The following is an 18,774-nucleotide window of genomic DNA, read 5'->3' on the forward strand; positions in this document are numbered from 1 at the left end:
TGTATTCCCGACCTCTGTTATGATGAACATCTTCATGTCGAACGCCTTCTGTCCTGGCGTCCTGGAGGGAGATGTCCTTGTGTTTAATGTCTCCTACAAAGATTGCAACACACGTATCGAAGTATGATATAATTGTTTTTTATGTCCACTATAAGGATTGCAAGACTCTTGCCGAAATATGATGTCCTTGTGTTGAATGTCTCCTACAAAGATTGTAACACACGTATCGAAGTATGATGTCCTTGCGTTTAATGTCTCCTACAAGGATTGTAACACACGTATCGAAGTATGATGTCCTTGCGTTTAATGTCTCCTACAAGGATTGCAACACAATTTTCGAAGTATGATGTCCTTGTGTTTAATGTCTCTTACAAGGATTGCAACACAATTTTCGAAGTATGATGTCCTTGCTTTTAATGTCTCTTACAAGGATTGCAACACACTTGTCGAAGTATGATGTCCTTGCGTTTAATGTCTCCTACAAAGATTGCAACACAATTTTCGAAGTATGATGTCCTTGTGTTTAATGTCTCCTACAAGGATTTCAACACAATTGCTTATAATGTCTTGAAATAAGGATTGCAACACAATTGTATGATGTCCTTTTTCATCGTCAAGGACATGTTTACGTGTGCAAGGCGATTGAAAGTGTCCTTCTGAGAAATGTACACCATGAACATTTTCATTGAAAATTTAGCATTATAACCACCCGTTCCCTTAATGTATGGAGTGTTCTCCAAAGGCGAATTGGAGTATTTCCTTGTTTTTCCGTAACATTCTCAATATATATGCCTCATCAGCCATACCTAAATATAGTTTTAGTAGTCGTGGCTCTTTTTTAATACTTGTGGATTTTTAAACATTGACACACAGATCAATGTAATGTATCAGAACTGAGCAGAACTGCCTTTCTATTTTGCCGTAACGACTTAAATCAGGCAGGTGTACACTAAGTAGCGCCATTGTGTCGACAGTGTGTTTAGGAAACACTGTTAAATAGTGATGATATCAGGTGTCCTGTCCCATATGTGGCACCCTTCACAAGCACAAGGGAGGTCAAATGTTCTCCTGAAAACACACAGGAACATTATGGTAAATAGGGATCTGTCGGAAATCAACGCCTCAAAATTGGAAATGCACTCCCCATCAATACCATAAGCCTTTCGAGCTTTACTGGGGACTTAAATGTCGAAACATTGAACAAAATAACTTTAGGCAAAATTGCTGAAAATGTCAGATTAAAGACTCAGTTTGTCAATTACCATGACTGGATGACGCTGTAAGATAAGCATACTGTCTGTTTTGAATTTGCGAAATAGGAATCAGTGGGACAGGAAATGGTAAAACAGCTGGTCGATGATCGAACCTTTAAGAGGCTCTTGTAAAATTATTTCAAATGATGTACTGGAAAAGTACATACTCGTACCTTACACTTTGGATGGATCACCTGTTTCAGGAAAACAACAATACAGTGACATTCAGCAACTATCTGATTGAATATGAGAGAGACGCACAGACAAATCTAGTGAACGGTGCAAAGTGGCGCTACAACTTGGAATGTGTCCTTCAAAGACACGAAACCGATGTGAAAACGTTCGTTCCCGTTGACAAGTCCAAGGTCACCATTCAGGCAACAAGCAAAATTCAAGGTCATGAGGCTGACATAACGTTTTTAACAGATGCTGCTTACACAAACGAAATGGGACTCTGCTTGAGGTCAGTCTCGGGTCACGTGTCTACGTCCAGGTAGAGACCAGTGTTGCTGCCGATGTCAAACTGCTGGTGGACAACTGCTACATCACCACGGATATCACGAGCGGAAACTCGAAACGTCCCAATTATACTTAACAGGTAAACTCATATCTATAACATGTAATAAAGATACGAATACACGATACCCGTATGTAGACAAATGTAACAAATGTCATATTTAGGATTACACTTACTTAGTAAAGTCTAGTCATTATTTCAAACTCACTTACTGAGGCACCACTTCAACGATGTAACCCATTCATGCACTAAGGCCTCTACAACATAATGTAGTGTGAGAACACGTCGTTAAGATCACGTAAACTGTGTACAGTGTGTAAAGCCATTTGGTGGTTAACTCTGAGAGTGTGGTTGGGACGGTTCTGGAATGTCTACTTTATAAAGAAAGTGTAATCCCGAATATAACAGTTGTTTCTTTCGGGAATATGATCATATATGTAGCTTGGAAAGAACGGTATGGTAAGTAGCTTTCATGATGACAGAACTGTTGTTTCACCATAGAGAGTTGCTTATGATTATTGCCCTTTGTGTGTTGGTACAGGTGTGAAGCCAACCATTTCACGCATATCATTGGACATGTTTACAACTAAACACGTTTCTACTTCGACGTCTTCGAAATGCCCCATCACCATGACAACATGTACCTCACATGTGACGTCAGTTTCTGTCCACTCATGGACTTTTCATGCAATGCCAAATTGGATGCCTCAGCACAAATCCGTAGCAGAGAGAACCGATTACATTAAGAATAAGATTATGATGTAGTTGTGAAATGCAATCTCATGTTGCAAATTTTCAAAAATGAAACGGACAACTTTATGGAATAAACAACTCTGTGCAAACATCCATAAAGTTGTATGTTTCATTCTTGACTCACCAACTTCAAAACTCCCCAACTTCACCAGTCAAAACGAAAACTTCCACTCTTTCAGTTTCAAACTGGAAATTGGAATTGTGTTATCTACAGTTTGTCTCAGTTATTCTATGAGTCATGAGAGCTTTGGGAAGGGGGCTCTCAGTGCACAGCTGTTCTGTCCTTTACACACTGCACCGGTTGCTTATTACTGAGATCTCGTACAAATGGCTTATCTGGTGGAAACTAGCAGATGCAAGAAAATAAAATGTGACCTTCATGAAAGTCAATGAATTTGAAATCCGGGAACCGAATATTTTATCGGTCCCTCTTCAAGACAAACAGTCATTTTCCCTCTGTAATCAACATCGAGCTCAATTTGACACTGTGGGTATCTGATATCTGTTAACAGAATATAGCATTCATTCATTCAACCGAACGGCATGGAAAGTTGCTAATAATACAAATCACCGGTTCTGTGGTCAAGGGACTCCAATAATGCAAAAGTGGCGATTAACATCCACCCTGGTCATAAGCATAAGATATACAGATACATATCGGAAATAGGTATACGGTACAGGTATATGGCGGTGGTCTGTAAATAATCCAGTCTAGACCAGACAATCCAGTGATCAACAGCATGAGCATCGATCTACGCAATCGTGTACGATGACATGTGTCAACCAAGTCATCGAGACTGACCACCCGATCCCGTCAGGTTCGCTGACTTGGTTGACACATGTCATCGTATTTATATTGCTTAGACCGATGCTCATGCTGTTGATCACTGGATTGTCTGGTCCAGACTCGATTATTTACAGATCGCCGCCATATATCTGGAATATTGCTGAGTGCGGCGTAAATCTAAACTCACTCACTCAGAATCACAAGAGGTCATCCGTTCATGTTAAATGACACTATAAAAACAGTGGCTTCCACATCGTCGGTTATCCCACAGAACTGTCCGGAATCACCTAACATCGGCCGGGTGTAGGTCCAAACGACCAATCAGACAACTGTTGCTATCCCCAGAGCTCAAGGTAGCACGACTAGCTCGGTGTCAAGGTCGACGTCACTGGAATTCGTTTGTTCCTGACTGTTCGTGTTCAACACTGCAGAAACAGTGCACATATCGGAATATCTGGGCGCATGTATCGGGCCTTCTTTGAAGGTGATGCCTCTCGCGTGACTGTAAACTTGACCTTGTGACGATCAGACAAAATGGACAACTGTACATCACTGACATCCTGGACAGGGTCTCGTACCTCGGAATCCAAGGCCAGTATTCATGGACGAATTCCAGAGATCCTCCAGTACAAAATCTTGATGTATGGAACAGGCTCTCCATCAAGAACAAATCGTGATGTTATTTTACCTGGCGTAACATCAAATTCAACGTCAGTGAGGAGAATATGTCGGTGATGTTATTTTAGTTGGCGTAGGTTACACCAGATACTGACAATGTGCTTGGTTATTGGTAATAATGTGATTTCTGAAGGACCTTAACATCAAATTCAACGTCAGTGAGGAGAATATGTCGGTGATGTTATTTTAGTTGGCGTAGGTTACACCAGATAATGACAATGTGCTCGGTTATTGGTACTAATGTGATTTCTGAAGGATTGTATGCCAGTGTTTTGAACATGACCGCACCTGTTAACGTCATACGACTAAAGTTACGAGCACAAGAAAATGAGTCAGTGTTTTGCCATGTTTAATTCGCTTGCATGAATAAACTGTAGGTTTTCTTCCTTTTCTATTTTTATTTTGTCATTTGATTATTCCTTGAGGGTCAATTCGGAAAATAAGTTCAACCGCGGTTTTGGTACGTTCCTTTGCTAAGGTTAAAATAGTAACATATTGATGATACTAAAAATATGCTACGTTGCGATACCTTTCTACATATGTATGTAATACTTTAGCCATAATGAAAGTAATATCTTCTCCCATAGTCTTCTATGGTATTGTGTTTTGAAATAGGATTTTCAAAGGTCTCACATGAAAAGAATATGAGTACATGCAAAATGTTTTTTAAATAAGTTTCTATATTACTTTAGGAGGGTCAAGTTGAAATTCCACAATGCTATAAGTGACTGAGGTGATTTTTAACATAAGAGTGTCAGTATAACCTCCTATGTATTAAACACATACAAGGAAGTATTTACGACATCTGGGACACTGTGACGAACTGAAACTGAGTCAGCTACCTTTGTTATAACGGCCAATGCACGGTCTGTGGGTCGCTTCAGCTGTTGTGTGACTCATGGTCATGGTCTTTACTCCACTAAATTACCCAACCCATGTTTCGTATCGCTTAACAATTGTACAACAATGTCATCGGCAGGTAAGTTTTAAAACTGATTAATAATATTTGCACAAAGTATGTGTAAAACGTACAAATTTGAATTTTCTATTCAGTTGCATGTGTACACAGTGAGAGTCATATTTTGAACAAAGTGCAACGTTAACATGGAACTTTGAACCGAACTTTCGCTTTATCATTAAAGCTATTAAGTTGACACCATAAAACCTCCTCTTTGGTGCCAATAGTTCTCGTACCCGTACAGAACCCATGTGTCAATATATGTCTCACCAATATTGTGTTTGTAACATTTATACATAAATGACGGCATTTTGGGAGCACATCCAACACCGTTATTTTGTAAACAGTTTATATGACGTATAGTCATGTTCCTTAACGTAATGAAAGCAAAACCGACAGAATAGAAGTGGTCTCTAATATATGATACTATTTAAAGGAACGATGGCATGCTTCATCACAAACGACTAGGAAGTAGGATGTTGTTGTTAATATGTTCCTCAAGCGTCCGCGTCCGACAAAATCCGCGTGGAAACATCCGAATGCATCATTACTAATGAACACCCATACTTCTGACTGGCGGCGAGAACTATCTACGAGAACTATCGACGCATCCATAAGCATTAAGGTTTTATTGTTTATTTTTAAGAATTTTGTACCTAGATATAGCAGATTACGAGATCCTTTTCTTTGTATTGAGGTCTTTCATTGTCGTGATTTGCACTCGTAATGTTCAATATTGTTAATGTATGTGGTTTAATAGATTGATCAGGCTGCCCAATGTTAGCATTCAACCAACAAGTTAGGATAATCGTGGATAGCCTGAAACTGCCCACTCGTTTTGAAATATTTCGTGTGCAAGCATTCCATTCAGTACACCTTCCGTATACTCCCGTGTATACTGCTGTTATAGTTTATGTATTTTACCTTGTTTTCAGGATAATTGCACACAATGCAACAATATATGTGCCTGTCCATAGTGATCGTGATGTTTCTCAGACATGGATACACAGATGAATCAGGTATGACCCCCACACCACACTAACACTACACGAATCAGCTGGGACCCCCACACTAACACTACTCGAATCAGGTGGGACCCCCATACTAACACTACTCGAATCAGGTATGACCCCCACACTAACACTACACGAATCAGCTGGGACCCCCACACTAACACTACTCGAATCAGGTAGGACCCCCACACTAACACTACACGAATCAGCTGGGACCCCACACTAACACTACTCGAATCAGGTAGGACCCCACTAACTACTCGAATCAGGTATGACCCCACACTAACACTACTCGAATCAGGTAGGACCCCACACTAACACTACTCGAATCAGGTAGGACCCCACACTAACACTACTCGAATCAGGTATGACCCCACACTAACACTACACGAATCAGCTATGGACCCCACACTAACACTACTACTCGAATCAGGTAGGACCCCACACTAACACTACACGAATCAGCTGGGACCCCACACTAACACTACTCGAATCAGGTAGGACCCCCACACTAACACTACACTACTCGAATCAGGTAGGACCCCACACTAACACTACTTGAATACTAACTCGAATCAGGTAGGACCCCACACTAACACTACTCAGAATCAGGTAGGACCCCACACTAACACTACTCGAATCAGGTAGGACCCCACACTAACACTACTCGAATCAGGTAGGACCCCCAACACTACTTCAGAATCACTACTTGAATCAGGTATGACCCCACACCAACACTACTCGAATCAGGTATGACCCCACACCAACACTACTCGAATCAGGTATGACCCCACACCAACACTACTCGAATCAGGTAGGACCCCACACTAACACTACTCGAATCAGGTAGGACCTACACAACTAACACTACTCGAATCAGGTATCACCCACCCACACTAACTACTCGAATCAGGTATGACCCCCATACCCACACTAACACTACTCCAATCAGGTATGACCCCACACCAACACTACTCGAATCAGGTATGACCCATACACTAACACTACTCGCAATCAGGTATGACCCCACACTAACACTACTCGAATCAGGTATGACCCCCACACTAACACTACTCGAATCAGGTATGGCCCATACACTAACACTACTCGAATCAGGTATGGCCCATACACTAACACTACTCCAATCAGCTATGACCCCCCACACTAACACTACTGATTCAGGTAGGACCTCCACTAACACTACTCGAATCAGCTATGGCCCATACACTAACACTATCCGAATCAGGTAGGATCCCCACACTAACACTACACGAATCAGCTGGGACCCCCACACTAACACTACTTGAATCAGGTATGACCCCACACCAACACTACTTGAATCACTACTCGAATCAGGTATGACCCCACACTAACACTACTCGAATCAGGTATGACCCCACACTAACACTACTCGAATCAGGTATGACCCCACACTAACACTACTCGAATCAGGTATGACCCCCACACCAACACTACTCGAATCAGGTAGGACCCCACACCAACACTACTTGAATCACTACTTGAATCAGGTATGACCCCACACCAACACTACTCGAATCAGGTATGACCCCACACCAACACTACTCGAATCAGGTAGGACCCCACACCAACACTACTCGAATCAGGTATGACCCCACACCAACACTACTCGAATCAGGTATGACCCCACACCAACACTACTCGAATCAGGTATGACCCCACACCAACACTACTCGAATCAGGTATGACCCCACACCAACACTACTCGAATCAGGTATGACCCCACACCAACACTACTCGAATCAGGTATGACCCCACACCAACACTACTCGAATCAGGTATGACCCCACACCAACACTACTCGAATCAGGTATGGCCCCACACCAACACTACTCGAATCAGGTATGACCCCACACCAACACTACTCGAATCAGGTATGACCCCACACCAACACTACTCGAATCAGGTATGACCCCACACCAACACTACTCGAATCAGGTATGACCATGGCCCATACACTAACGCTGCTTGAATTAGGCACGACCCATACTGCTCGAGTGAGCTAGGGCTGCTTATCTTATCCTTTCGTTCGAGTCAATGCTTGACATGATGTTCGACGACATTAAGAAGTGTGTTGGACCTGCCGTTTTGGGTACGTTTGCATTATATCTGATATAAGTAGTATACTGCTGACTGTAAGGTAAACAGCCTCAATCAGTTAGTATACGTGTTTTAATGAGAACACTGCAACCCTCTCTTACCCGATACTTAACAATTTCAGTGGCATGTCCAGTGGGTGTCTGGGGGTCCGGATGTAGTGAGAGGTGTCCAGACGTATGTCGGGACAACTGTTCCAGTCAAGGACTATGCACTGACTGCATCACAGGATACTTCGGAATAACATGCAACCAAACATGCCCCCCTAACTGTTCTGGAGGACGATGCTATAGGTTTAATGTGTCGTGCGTTGACGGGTGCAAACCTGGCTGGTATGGTAAAAGTGCGACCAAACTTGCCTGTGTCAATCAGGGGTTTGTGAACGCAACACAGGAAAATGTATATTAGCTCCACAGAGAATTGTATTGCCCAATGATGAAACTTCAGCTCATTCAATACCAAAAGAAACCTGCTTAAGCGAAGTTACTCGACATCGATGCAAAAGAAAAAACTGTTTTCAGGACAATAGTACTTGGGTTTGCGATGGTTGTGTTGATGGATTCAAAGGACATCAGTGTTCTCAACATTGTCTTCGGAACTGTAAGTCTTGTAAACAGCTAGGATCTTTATGCACCGAATGTCGGAAGGGTTTCTATGGTAGGACCTGTCAGAAGCGATGCTCTAAATGTAAAGATGGTTGTCACCTGCGTTATGCCAAATGTCAAGGTCACTGTGTAGATGGTTACCATGGCCCCCTGTGCAGTAAACGTTGTGGCATTAATTGCAAGACCAGGACTGCAAGACTCGGACCGTGCAATCAGGATACCGGGACGTGCAGTCTAAGTTGTAACGACGGGTATTATGGCGATGTTTGCCAGAGAAAATGTTTTAGAAACTGTACATCTGCTGGAAAGTTCCAATCCTGCCATTCTGTGTGTCGTCGGGAGATTCGGGAAAGCATGCCTGAAGCTGCTTCTTATAACGGCTCATCTGATCACCCAGGCACTGTGCTTGGAGCGACATGTAAGTGTTTGCATTTAGTTTCGTGAGAGTCCAAATTAGGAAAGAATTAGACATCGTTATCCATGAAACTTTTAAAATGTTAATTAAACTTAAAAAAAAAAGTATTTTCCCTATTTTTATTCTGTAACGATGAATATACGTTATAGGATAACACGAGAACAATGGTGTGACCCTCAGTCTGGATGTGTACCCCTCGACTGAAACCCCGAACTTTTCTCCCCGAGTAAAAAGCTTTCAACGAATTAATCTAGACTCCATTTAACACAATTTAAAAAACAGACGGAGACTGAGATATTAATAGTTATCGCCATTTTGCAAGGTCACAGTTCTGGCTCTGTGCATCACGTGCATCTAATGTCAGTGTTCATATACTTTAGACGAAGCTGGTTCGCTGTAAAGAGCTTTTATCCCAGACAGCTGATCAGCAAAATGTCTGTTGCCATGTGGATACCGGTTGATATCACTTTATCAAGGGCGTAGTGGGTACACGGCAATGTATCAAACCATTGACTATTAATAGTTCACATGTAACGTAACGTACATATTGATGTATAAAAGTGTATCGATGTATTTAAGGTTGTAATCAAGGTGTATAAAACTGAATAAGTGAGTATGGTTTTACGCCACTTTTAGCAATATTCCAGCATTATCACAGCAGGGGACACCAGAAATGGGCTTCACACTTTGTACCCATGTGGGGAATCAAACCCGGGTCTTTGAAGTGACGAGCGAACGCTTTAACCACAAGCTACCCCACCGATCCAAAGGTGTATAAAGCATGTGAAGGTGTAACAAGGATATCAACAGATTTAACTGTAATATATTCGTCATGTTGCCTCCTTTGTAGATGTCAGCAGCACCGTGGTGGTTGCCGTGATCATAACAATAGTAGTGGCTGGCTTTATTGTTGTGTTTGCCACTTTAAACTGGTGAGTGGGTTGCTTTATTCATACTATAAACATATAATCTATATTAAACCTGTGTTTTGTTGTCACGATTATGTAAAAGAAATACGTATGATTCAGTATCAGGACGTTAGCAATCATCTGAGTGAGTGAGTTTGGTTTTACGCCGCTTTGAGCAATATCACAGCGGGGGACACAATAAATGGGCATCGCACGTTGTACCCAAGGTTGCAATGCAAGGACATTAGGACTTTGTTATGGGAGAAAACAAAAGACCGACCCGGATCTACGTGAGTAAATCGAGTTCCACTTCCATGGGTTAATTTAAACGCATGTATAGACGCAGATCGGAGGCCTGACAAGTTATGAAAGAAAGTCCTGGCGTGATTTCAGAGTCCCTTGTCTGTTAAGTTGCACACACGATATATATTTAAAAAATTATTTCGGAAATAATGCTTTTATCATCGAACTTGATCTCATTTGTGTTCATGTGTATGTTTCAGGTGCGTTTTACCACGAAAGCGGAAAACGGAACAAAAGGTACGGGTTATTTTTATGGTTCCACCAGAAGAATTGCCTCAAGACAGTGACATTTACGATGGAAACCAAGGTAACGAAACTGCGTCCAATACATCGATGCTTGGATCAAATCAGCCTGATGACCTCGAGAGGGCCTATCTAATGCTTCCGCCATATATTCACTCCACCAACCACAGGCTACAGTTAGAACGCGAGAGCGAACACCATTACGAATCTTTGGACAGCATCCACGAAGGTCATCGACATATCAACATGCAGGATGGACAAGAACGTTTCCCCACGCACCTTGCACGTCAATATATCACTGACAGAGGCCAGGCATCGTATGTGTAATTGTAAGTCTTAGCGAGGTGTCTGAGGTGAAATCAGTGTACAATTACACGTTGTCCTGTATAACCTTGTAGACCGGTAGATACATGGTTCAGTTGTGCTGACAGTGGAAGTGAGTGAGTGACTTAAGTTTTACGCCGCTTAAATTTATATTGATAGTGATAAACAATATGTAACGTGCTCAGCCTTGCACGCGTCGCTTCATTTCCCTATAGGTGCGGTGGGGTAGCTTAGTGGTTAAAGCATTCGCTCGTCACGCCAAAGACCCGGGTTTGATTCCTCACATGGGTATAATGTGTGAAGCCCATTTCTGTTGTCCCACGCCTGAAATTTCTGGAATATTGCTACAAACGACGTAAAGCCATATTCTCTCACTCATTTCCCTATTTAGGATCATTTAGATACTGTTAGAAATCATGACACTACAATAGTTAAATACATTTTTGTAGAAATTGAGGTTAATTCACATTACATGTTACATGTATTGTTACATATGTATTACGCTCTCTCAGCAAAGTTCAACGCCAATTATAACCTATGTTACATTTCACCACTTTTTGTATGACATTGTGTTAATTTTTGTTGTTTCAATATTTATTTGCGGATATAAAGCGGGCCTACTTGAATGATTAATATCATACAAGGAAGATATCCCAGTACTCTTATGCACATCACTCATTAGTTCCACTACCGCGTTCGGTACGTCATGGAATGATGGAAATAAACATACACTGTGCTATATATTATCGTTTTCTATCTCCTGTTCAAAAAGAGAGGTACCATGGCAAAAAGTAGGGGATGTTTTATTTTCAGATGAAGCTACAGGAACAATTTCAATGTATGAAAGTAGGTGAATTTAATGTCCGAATCATCCAGCTACGAACCAAAACAATATTACAGTCATGAAGTAATACACGTGCAAGAGGTGGTATCTCAGAGTTACCATTGTCAGTCAGATCATGCAAATGTGTTTCTTGTAACCAACCACTCAATGACAAATTATCACATAATCATTAAGGAAGTGACAAACTTTATCACACGAAGCCTGCAACGTGCTGAACGTTTACGGGTCGTAGACATGTTGCAAGTGTGCTCACATCAGAATATTGTTGCCCAAAAGCAACCTGATTGTCAAACTGTCATGATCAGGTTGTTGGCTCTTTTACCAACCAGCACATAAAGTGACGATCGTCAAGGGCAACATAAAGTGACGATCGTCAAGGGCAACACCTCCAACCCAGGGTAGATTAGAATCCCAGCATTAATAAATCAGTTGCAAACTGTTCCACAGGTAAAGGACAACTAGTCCAAGAGTACATGCCCAGACGGTGTGTCGCTTGTGCAGATGGTATTTGGGTTCACAACTTCCATGTGCTAGACCACAACGTACTCAACGTCCCTTGAATCAACGGAGTCTGTGGTGTCACCTTATGCCCCACTCAGTGTCACCATTATCACAAGCCATTTTCAATCAACATGACTGACATAAAACAACGTAAGAGAGTTTTAGGTATGATGTGAAAAAACATTTAACAGTATTTGACTTAATGAGAAGAAAAATGTTAAAGAAAATAAATAAAGTGACAGATATGATTTACATAAAAACAAACTCTCTACTGTAAAAGCATGAGTAGGTATAGTGACTAACAATGTCCACAAAAATAGGAAGCTGTTTTAAAAGTTTCAGCACGCACACAGACAATGGCTTTTCCTATTTTGAAATAGAGGCATAACTACAATATTTATTAATATCATGACAATCAAACCATTACGGTTCCATAACAACACTGCTTCTGAGTAACACCCACATCCATATTGACAAAACCCAAGTAATAAATTGTGCGCAAAGACAAAAGCAACGACAATAGTCGTATAACATGATTGGGTGCTGCATAAGAAAATAAGTTAAGTTTCCGTAATTCGTTGCATATCACAGTTGTTATTTACAGTAAAGATCAACACAGATATCTGTTCAACATGTATATGACAACACCGTATCAATACGTGTTGTAAAAATCATCACTCCAGTAGGTGTATCCAAATGCCTTGAACCCGTGAAGATCCGAGCTAGAATTGATCTTCAGTAACCCGTGCTTGTCGTGAGAGGCGACTATCGGGATCGGGTGGTCAGGCTCGCTGACGTGTGATCATCTCATTTGTGTCATTCGTTTGAAATATATCCCAGTTATCATTTTACAGTGCAACGCGCTGATATGCGCAGGTGACAAGAAATTATGACGTGTGAAATACTAAAACTTAACGTTGGAAGGTATCCATATATCAAGTCAAATAATCTATTTCGACACCGGATCAAAGTCTTCTTGGCGGCAGATAGGACACCAAGTGCCAGTTCAGATTTATTCCTAACGTCTAGACATAGTTTACCTTTGTAGCCCTGTTCCTAACGTCTAGACACAGTCACCCGTGAAGGCCCGGGTTAGAATTGGCCTTCAGTAACCCATGCTTGTCATAAGAGGCGACTAACGGGATCGGGTGGTCAGGCTCGCTGACTTGGTTGACACATGTTATCCCAATTGCGCAGATCGATGCCCATGCTGTTAATGACTGGATTGTCTGGTCCAGACTCGATTATTTACAGACCGCCGCCATATAGCTGGAATATTGCTGAGTGCGGCGTAAAACTAAACTTACTCACTCACTCTAGACATAGTCTACCTTTCAAGCACTGTTCCTAACGTCTAGATATAGTCTACATGTCTAGCCTTTTCGCACCGTCTAGACATTGTATTTTGCACTAGATGTGTTCCTATCGTTTAGACATTATATGCTATACAAGATTTGTCCCAATCCTCAAGACTCGGTACAAGATATGTTCTCAGCGTCTAGACATTGTATGTTCCACTAAATCTGTTCTCAGAGTCTAGACATTGTATGTTGTACAAGATCTGTTCTCAGAGTCTAGACATTGTATGTTGTACAAGATCTCTTCTCAGCGTCTAGACATTGTCTGCTGTTACTCCTTTGCTGGCCAGCTCGTCACGAACCCGAGCCAGATATGTCGGATCAGGGTAGCCAAATCTGAAACGTACATGAGAAACCTTTTCGGCTCGTATCCAATAATACCAGTAATAAGTAATAGATATTAACTATTACCATGAGAACCGCAATCAGTCTGACAAAATATGCGTTGAATGCTAATGGCGCATCATCATATTTGTTCAAAAACAAAATCTCGCACTTTCCATGTTTCATAATGAAACATCATTGACCTGGGGTCAATCACACATCTGAAAATACATGATTATCGAAAGCAGTCGCTTGTAGTTCCAAATAACAAAACATTAGCATTGTCAAATCTCGGACCAATTAGTTCAGATAATTGTACCTTGTCGGACCACCATCCATTGATGTTTTGTGATGAATGTCGTTCCATGTCACGACATTTTCCCTCCCGGTTGTTGTAGAACGGCCTATGGCAAATGTCAACTTCCGGTCAAAAGCAACCCTGAGATGTCTCAGGATGTCCTTTCCTTCTGGGCAGGCTGGGAGGTACGCCCGTCGTGTGATTCCCTTGTAGGGCTTACCAGGGTGAGGGTGTCCTGTCTGGATATATTTTAAAATATTTGTTTAAATGCCACTACATGCCACTATATATATATATTCAACAGCTATCGGAAAACAGTCTGTGACTGACACCATGAGCATCGATCTGGTTGACAAAACCGCTTTGATAATGCTGGAACATTGCTAAAAGTAGAACTATACCTTCTGACTCCCCTGAGCACCCGTTCCCGTAAGTCGCCTCTTCAGACAAGCATTGGTGACTGGAGACCAACTCAAAATCTACAGGTGCATACTAGTGGTTACAGCCATTATTACTTTGTCGTGTGACGCAAACATGAATTGTACGCCGACAAAGAAAGATGTACATTCAATCAAACGTCTATGAATGTTGCTAAACATCTCCAGATGCTAAACCGATGTGAAGAACTGTAATATGCCCTGGGGATGGAAGTTATGTACCCTATTCCCTCCAATAAGCGCCCGGGATCTTATTTTTTCAACGGGCTTCCAGACCTGGCACTTATTTGAGCCCCAGCGCTTATTACAGACCCAGCGCTTATTAGAGGAAATACGGTATTAGTATATTTACCGTTTGTATACCACTTGGAATGTCATAGTTGATTTGGATGCTTCCCCAGTCTTCATAACCAGGCAGGTGGGTGCTGTTGTAGAAAACCTTCATAGTTCCGTCAGGCTGGTTACCCTTGATGGTCCCATACACCATGTTGCATGTGGGACAAACAGGTTTGTGCTCCTTGAAACTGCGGTCAATGCACGATTTACAGAAGACATGGTAACATTTGTCCAGCTGCTTCAGATCAATGATGGCACCCAAACATATTGCACACATTAACATATCCTCGGAGTCACTGCCATCCTCTGTTGTACATCTGGGAACAGTGTCACCGTCAGTACTTGGTTGCGTGGCAACAGCCTTCATGTCTTCATCAGTAATGTTCTCCCAACGATAATTGTCACATCGGAAGTTTTGGAACCTCTCCTCTCCGTTACTCTTTCTTCTTGGAGATTGACCTCGGCTGCTTTTTCGGCCATTTCTTCGCGGATTGTATTCACCTCGTGAGTGACGGTGCTTGGTTTCCACGGCTAGTGACTCTGCTATGGCCCTGTCGATGTCTTCCTGTTCTTTTAAGCTGATCCTCCTGCCTTTGTTCGTCGTGGAACCTTTGGAATGACCTTGCTTTTTCGATTGGCATTCCTGAACCCATGTACCGTTACTTCGAGGTCTCGCAAAAAGTCTGTCGGGTGGAGCTATCTCAAACGTGTCCTTAACAGCAGAGATGATACGTGACAAAGTGCCTTGAGATTCCCTGCCATGCAATTCATACCTCCACTGTGTAACCATTTTGTCTGCTTTATCAAAACTTGATGCAACGAAAATAACTTCCCTTTTCTTGCTTGGTTTGTATTTAACGGTGGATCTTGCTGCGGCAATTATTGCTGACTCTTCCATTTTGGCCACACCTGAGAAAATGCAGGCCATGTAATTACCGAACTAAAAGTCTATATATACGCCCCTTATGATGTAAATATTGAAAAGTCTTCTTTTTAAATGTGGGGATGTGGCCATACTGAACCACTTCTACTTAAATTGTGTCGTCAAGTTCAAATGATCTTCAGATCGTCATAAAAGGATAACACAAATGTTTCGAAAACCTGGTCGAAAAAGTGTATCAAATACACCATGTGTCTTATAGTCTTTGTTTGATTTTGATAACAACTAAAATGTTTCGTGATGAGGAAAAATATGTCGTAAACCTGGAGTACGTAGGACGAGATTAAAACCACATATAAACATTAAATTTTGTTATGAAACAATATGAAAAAATGACACCAGGTGTTCGCGAAAAGATGAGTACATCCTGTACCCCCGGTGTTACACCAACCAAACACAAGCAATGACACTGATGTGTGCACCCAAACGAAACTCATCTCAACAACATATTTATGATAATTCCTTTTTCTCACATGATTACGTATTAATGGTAACGTTTCTTACCTGCCCCTAACAGCGGTACAGCTAGGGTCTCAATGTCCTGTTTTTCAACATGTCGGAAGAGATCTTTATACAGATACTTCATTCCCTTCATCCAGTCATCACAGTTCATATGTTCAATAAAAGCAAACAGGACATATTTAAATGACCGTCCAAGAACCTTTGGACATACAGTCCATAAGTCATGAGTTGACCTGTCTTGTCTGAGCTTATTTCTCAAATGTTCAAAATCTTTCGACTTAGCGATAAGTGCTTTAGTCACTGAGCTCTCGACGAGAAAGTCTTGGTTTTCGCCTGTGACAATGGCAGTAGCCCGAGCCTCTGTTATATCCCCATGTAGGAAGGTAACGCGCAACCCAGATGCATAAGGAATTGATTCCACAAAAGTTAGTTTTGAACTGGTCATGTTTTTTCTTGGATAGGCCATTCTGCTGAAATCAAAGAAATATTTAAAATTAATAAAAGACGCGGGTCCCATACAACCGAAGTAACGAGCCGAGGCTAATTTAATTGAAACGGAGGCGGTGTGTGTGCGTGTTTGTGTGTGCGCGCGCGCGTACATACATATAAACATACATATATACACATAGGTATAGGTATATATATATTTATCATCCAAAACTGTGTACCACAGGATATATCGCTTGTGTGAGATCAGACGATATCTCCTAGCAGATACCGTTTTGACAGTAGATTTTGCACAATGCCCTGACAATGCTATGACGTCATGAACTTGATGACGTCACAATGCTATGACATCGCTGCACTGCAATTCTAATGGCAGTACTGTGTTCAGAGATTAACATATTTCATTGAAAACTAATGAAGAGTGATTTTTTTATGATAAATAGAATCTCACCCTCGTGTCTTCTGATATCAAATATGTCAACACTCGTTGATAAAAGTAAAAATATCCTTGGCAAGCCTCGGATATTTGTTACTTTATCAACTCGTGGTGATATATTTGATATCAAAAGACACTCGGGTGAGATTCTCTCTCTCTATATATATATATATATAATAGGTATATATATAATAATATATATATATATATATATATATATGTGTGTGTGTGTGTGTGGTGTGTCTGTGTGTGTGTGTGTGTGTGTGTGTGTGTGTGTGTGTGTGTGTGTGTGTGTGTGTGTGTGTGTGTGTGTGTGTGTGTGTGTGTGTGTGTGTGTGTGTGTGTGTGTGTAACTTCTATTTAGTCATTTTTAAAAGGAGGGTCGACCCCCCTGAACCACCACCGTATATTCGTCGACATATTTGTATTATTTTTAGACGGGTTTGTAAATGACATCTGATGTCACTTGAATACCACTCAGCTCTGAAATTAATGCAGTAACTCACTATTCCTTGTAACTATGTATATTTGTGTCCACTGACTGTAGATATTATAATCGGTTTCGTGAATTGCCTTTACGTTAAATGAAAATGAAAACGAAAGTAGAGTAAAGGAAACGCATCACAAGGTTAAAGGCAGTTTCGATATGCATAACAATATATCAGCTGAAAACACAATGCTACTAGTGGTGAACAGTCTTCCCCGATTGTAATGACTGTGTTTATTACACATCACGTGCTATCACATGACTGCGGTCACGTTGTCAACGTGTGCATTCTATACATTCCCTATGGGGTTGGTTGGTTGCTTTCTGGTTGTTTAAGGCCGCACTCTGCAATATTCCAGCAAAATGGCGGCGATCTATACATAGATGAATCTGGACCAGACAATCCAGTGATCAACATCTACGCAGTTGGGATACGATGACATGTGTGAACCAAGTCAGTGAGCCTGACCGCCTGATCCCGTTAGTCGCCTCTTACGACAAGCATAGGTTACGGTAAAACAATTCTAACCGTGGTCTTAACGGGTTTCCCTATGGAGTAAGATCATATCATAATGGTCAGTCGTTAAAATCTTTATCGCAAAGCTGGTTCATCCGTAATACACTAAGTGAAGTTAAAATTGTACACACTTACCTTGCAAAGCTGTAGTTGAACGTGTTGTCAGCAATGAACGGTATCGATCGTCCGTATTACAAAGCGAAAACAGGAAGTTTATGATTCGCCAGGTCACAGTGACATAACTGTATTGTGTGGTATGACACTTGATAAACGTCACAGCAAAATGAATGTCGGTCATGTGACGTACACAGAGATACGCAGACGTGGTTTTATTTGCACGAAGGCCATGGGCGGGGTAGGAGACCAAGCTATAATCGCATTTGTAAACATCATTTCACAATGCAGTTATAGAAGACTGTGTTATTGTGTGTTCACTGTATGAAGAGATACAAGTTATTGCCATTGATAAACTGACAAACATCTAAAGAGCGGGT

At 41.4% G+C, this 18,774-nt stretch overlaps 2 protein-coding genes and 2 long non-coding RNA genes across 6 annotated transcripts; 3 read left to right on the forward strand and 1 right to left on the reverse strand.

The window, feature by feature from the left end:
- LOC124274186 lies at positions 1-2,616 on the forward strand. The gene is made up of 3 exons (XR_006897885.1): positions 1-121; positions 1,457-1,851; positions 2,312-2,616. It is a non-coding gene; the product is annotated as an uncharacterized LOC124274186 (long non-coding RNA).
- Positions 2,617-4,824: 2,208 nt separating this feature from the next.
- Positions 4,825-8,320, forward strand: LOC124274227. Of its 2 annotated transcripts, none has more exons than XR_006897892.1 (3): positions 4,825-4,967; positions 5,882-5,965; positions 8,220-8,320. It is a non-coding gene; the product is annotated as an uncharacterized LOC124274227 (long non-coding RNA). The 2 variants fall into 2 exon arrangements; XR_006897893.1 differs by lacking the exon at positions 4,825-4,967 and adding an exon at positions 4,974-5,571.
- Positions 8,321-8,504: 184 nt separating this feature from the next.
- On the forward strand, positions 8,505-11,634 carry LOC124274226. The gene is made up of 3 exons (XM_046709564.1): positions 8,505-9,118; positions 9,966-10,047; positions 10,527-11,634. The coding sequence occupies exons 1-3, from the start codon at positions 9,055-9,057 to the stop codon at positions 10,894-10,896; spliced, it is 516 nt and encodes a 171-aa protein (XP_046565520.1). The 5' UTR covers positions 8,505-9,054; the 3' UTR covers positions 10,897-11,634.
- Positions 11,635-13,599: 1,965 nt separating this feature from the next.
- LOC124274225 lies at positions 13,600-18,533 on the reverse strand. Of its 2 annotated transcripts, none has more exons than XM_046709562.1 (5): positions 18,416-18,533; positions 16,436-16,863; positions 15,008-15,900; positions 14,240-14,457; positions 13,600-13,932 (listed from the first exon to the last, which is right to left on the reverse strand). In XM_046709562.1, exons 2-5 carry the CDS (start codon positions 16,857-16,859, stop codon positions 13,851-13,853), a joined length of 1,617 nt encoding a protein of 538 aa, XP_046565518.1. In that variant the 5' UTR covers positions 16,860-16,863; positions 18,416-18,533; the 3' UTR covers positions 13,600-13,850. The 2 variants fall into 2 exon arrangements, with proteins under 2 accessions (XP_046565518.1, XP_046565519.1); XM_046709563.1 differs by having other exon boundaries at positions 16,436-16,860; positions 18,416-18,523.
- Between the last annotated feature and the right edge of the window lie 241 nt (positions 18,534-18,774).

Source organism: Haliotis rubra, unplaced genomic scaffold, assembly GCF_003918875.1.
Source record: "Haliotis rubra isolate DU_JTF1 unplaced genomic scaffold, ASM391887v1 Scf189, whole genome shotgun sequence".
Taxonomy (NCBI): Eukaryota; Metazoa; Mollusca; class Gastropoda; order Lepetellida; family Haliotidae; genus Haliotis; species Haliotis rubra.

Coding starts and splice junctions, on each gene's coding strand:
- LOC124274226 (XM_046709564.1), top strand. CDS start 9,055: ATGCCTGAAGCTGCTTCTTATAACGGCTCATCTGATCACCCAGGCACT. Junction 9,119..9,965: donor CACTGTGCTTGGAGCGACAT/GTAAGTGTTTGC, acceptor CCTCCTTTGTAG/ATGTCAGCAGCACCGTGGTG. Junction 10,048..10,526: donor GTGTTTGCCACTTTAAACTG/GTGAGTGGGTTG, acceptor TGTATGTTTCAG/GTGCGTTTTACCACGAAAGC.
- LOC124274225 (XM_046709562.1), bottom strand. CDS start 16,859: ATGGCCTATCCAAGAAAAAACATGACCAGTTCAAAACTAACTTTTGTG. Junction 14,458..15,007: donor TTCCAAGTGGTATACAAACG/GTAAATATACTA, acceptor AAATATATCCAG/ACAGGACACCCTCACCCTGG. Junction 13,933..14,239: donor ATGGATGGTGGTCCGACAAG/GTACAATTATCT, acceptor TGTACGTTTCAG/ATTTGGCTACCCTGATCCGA.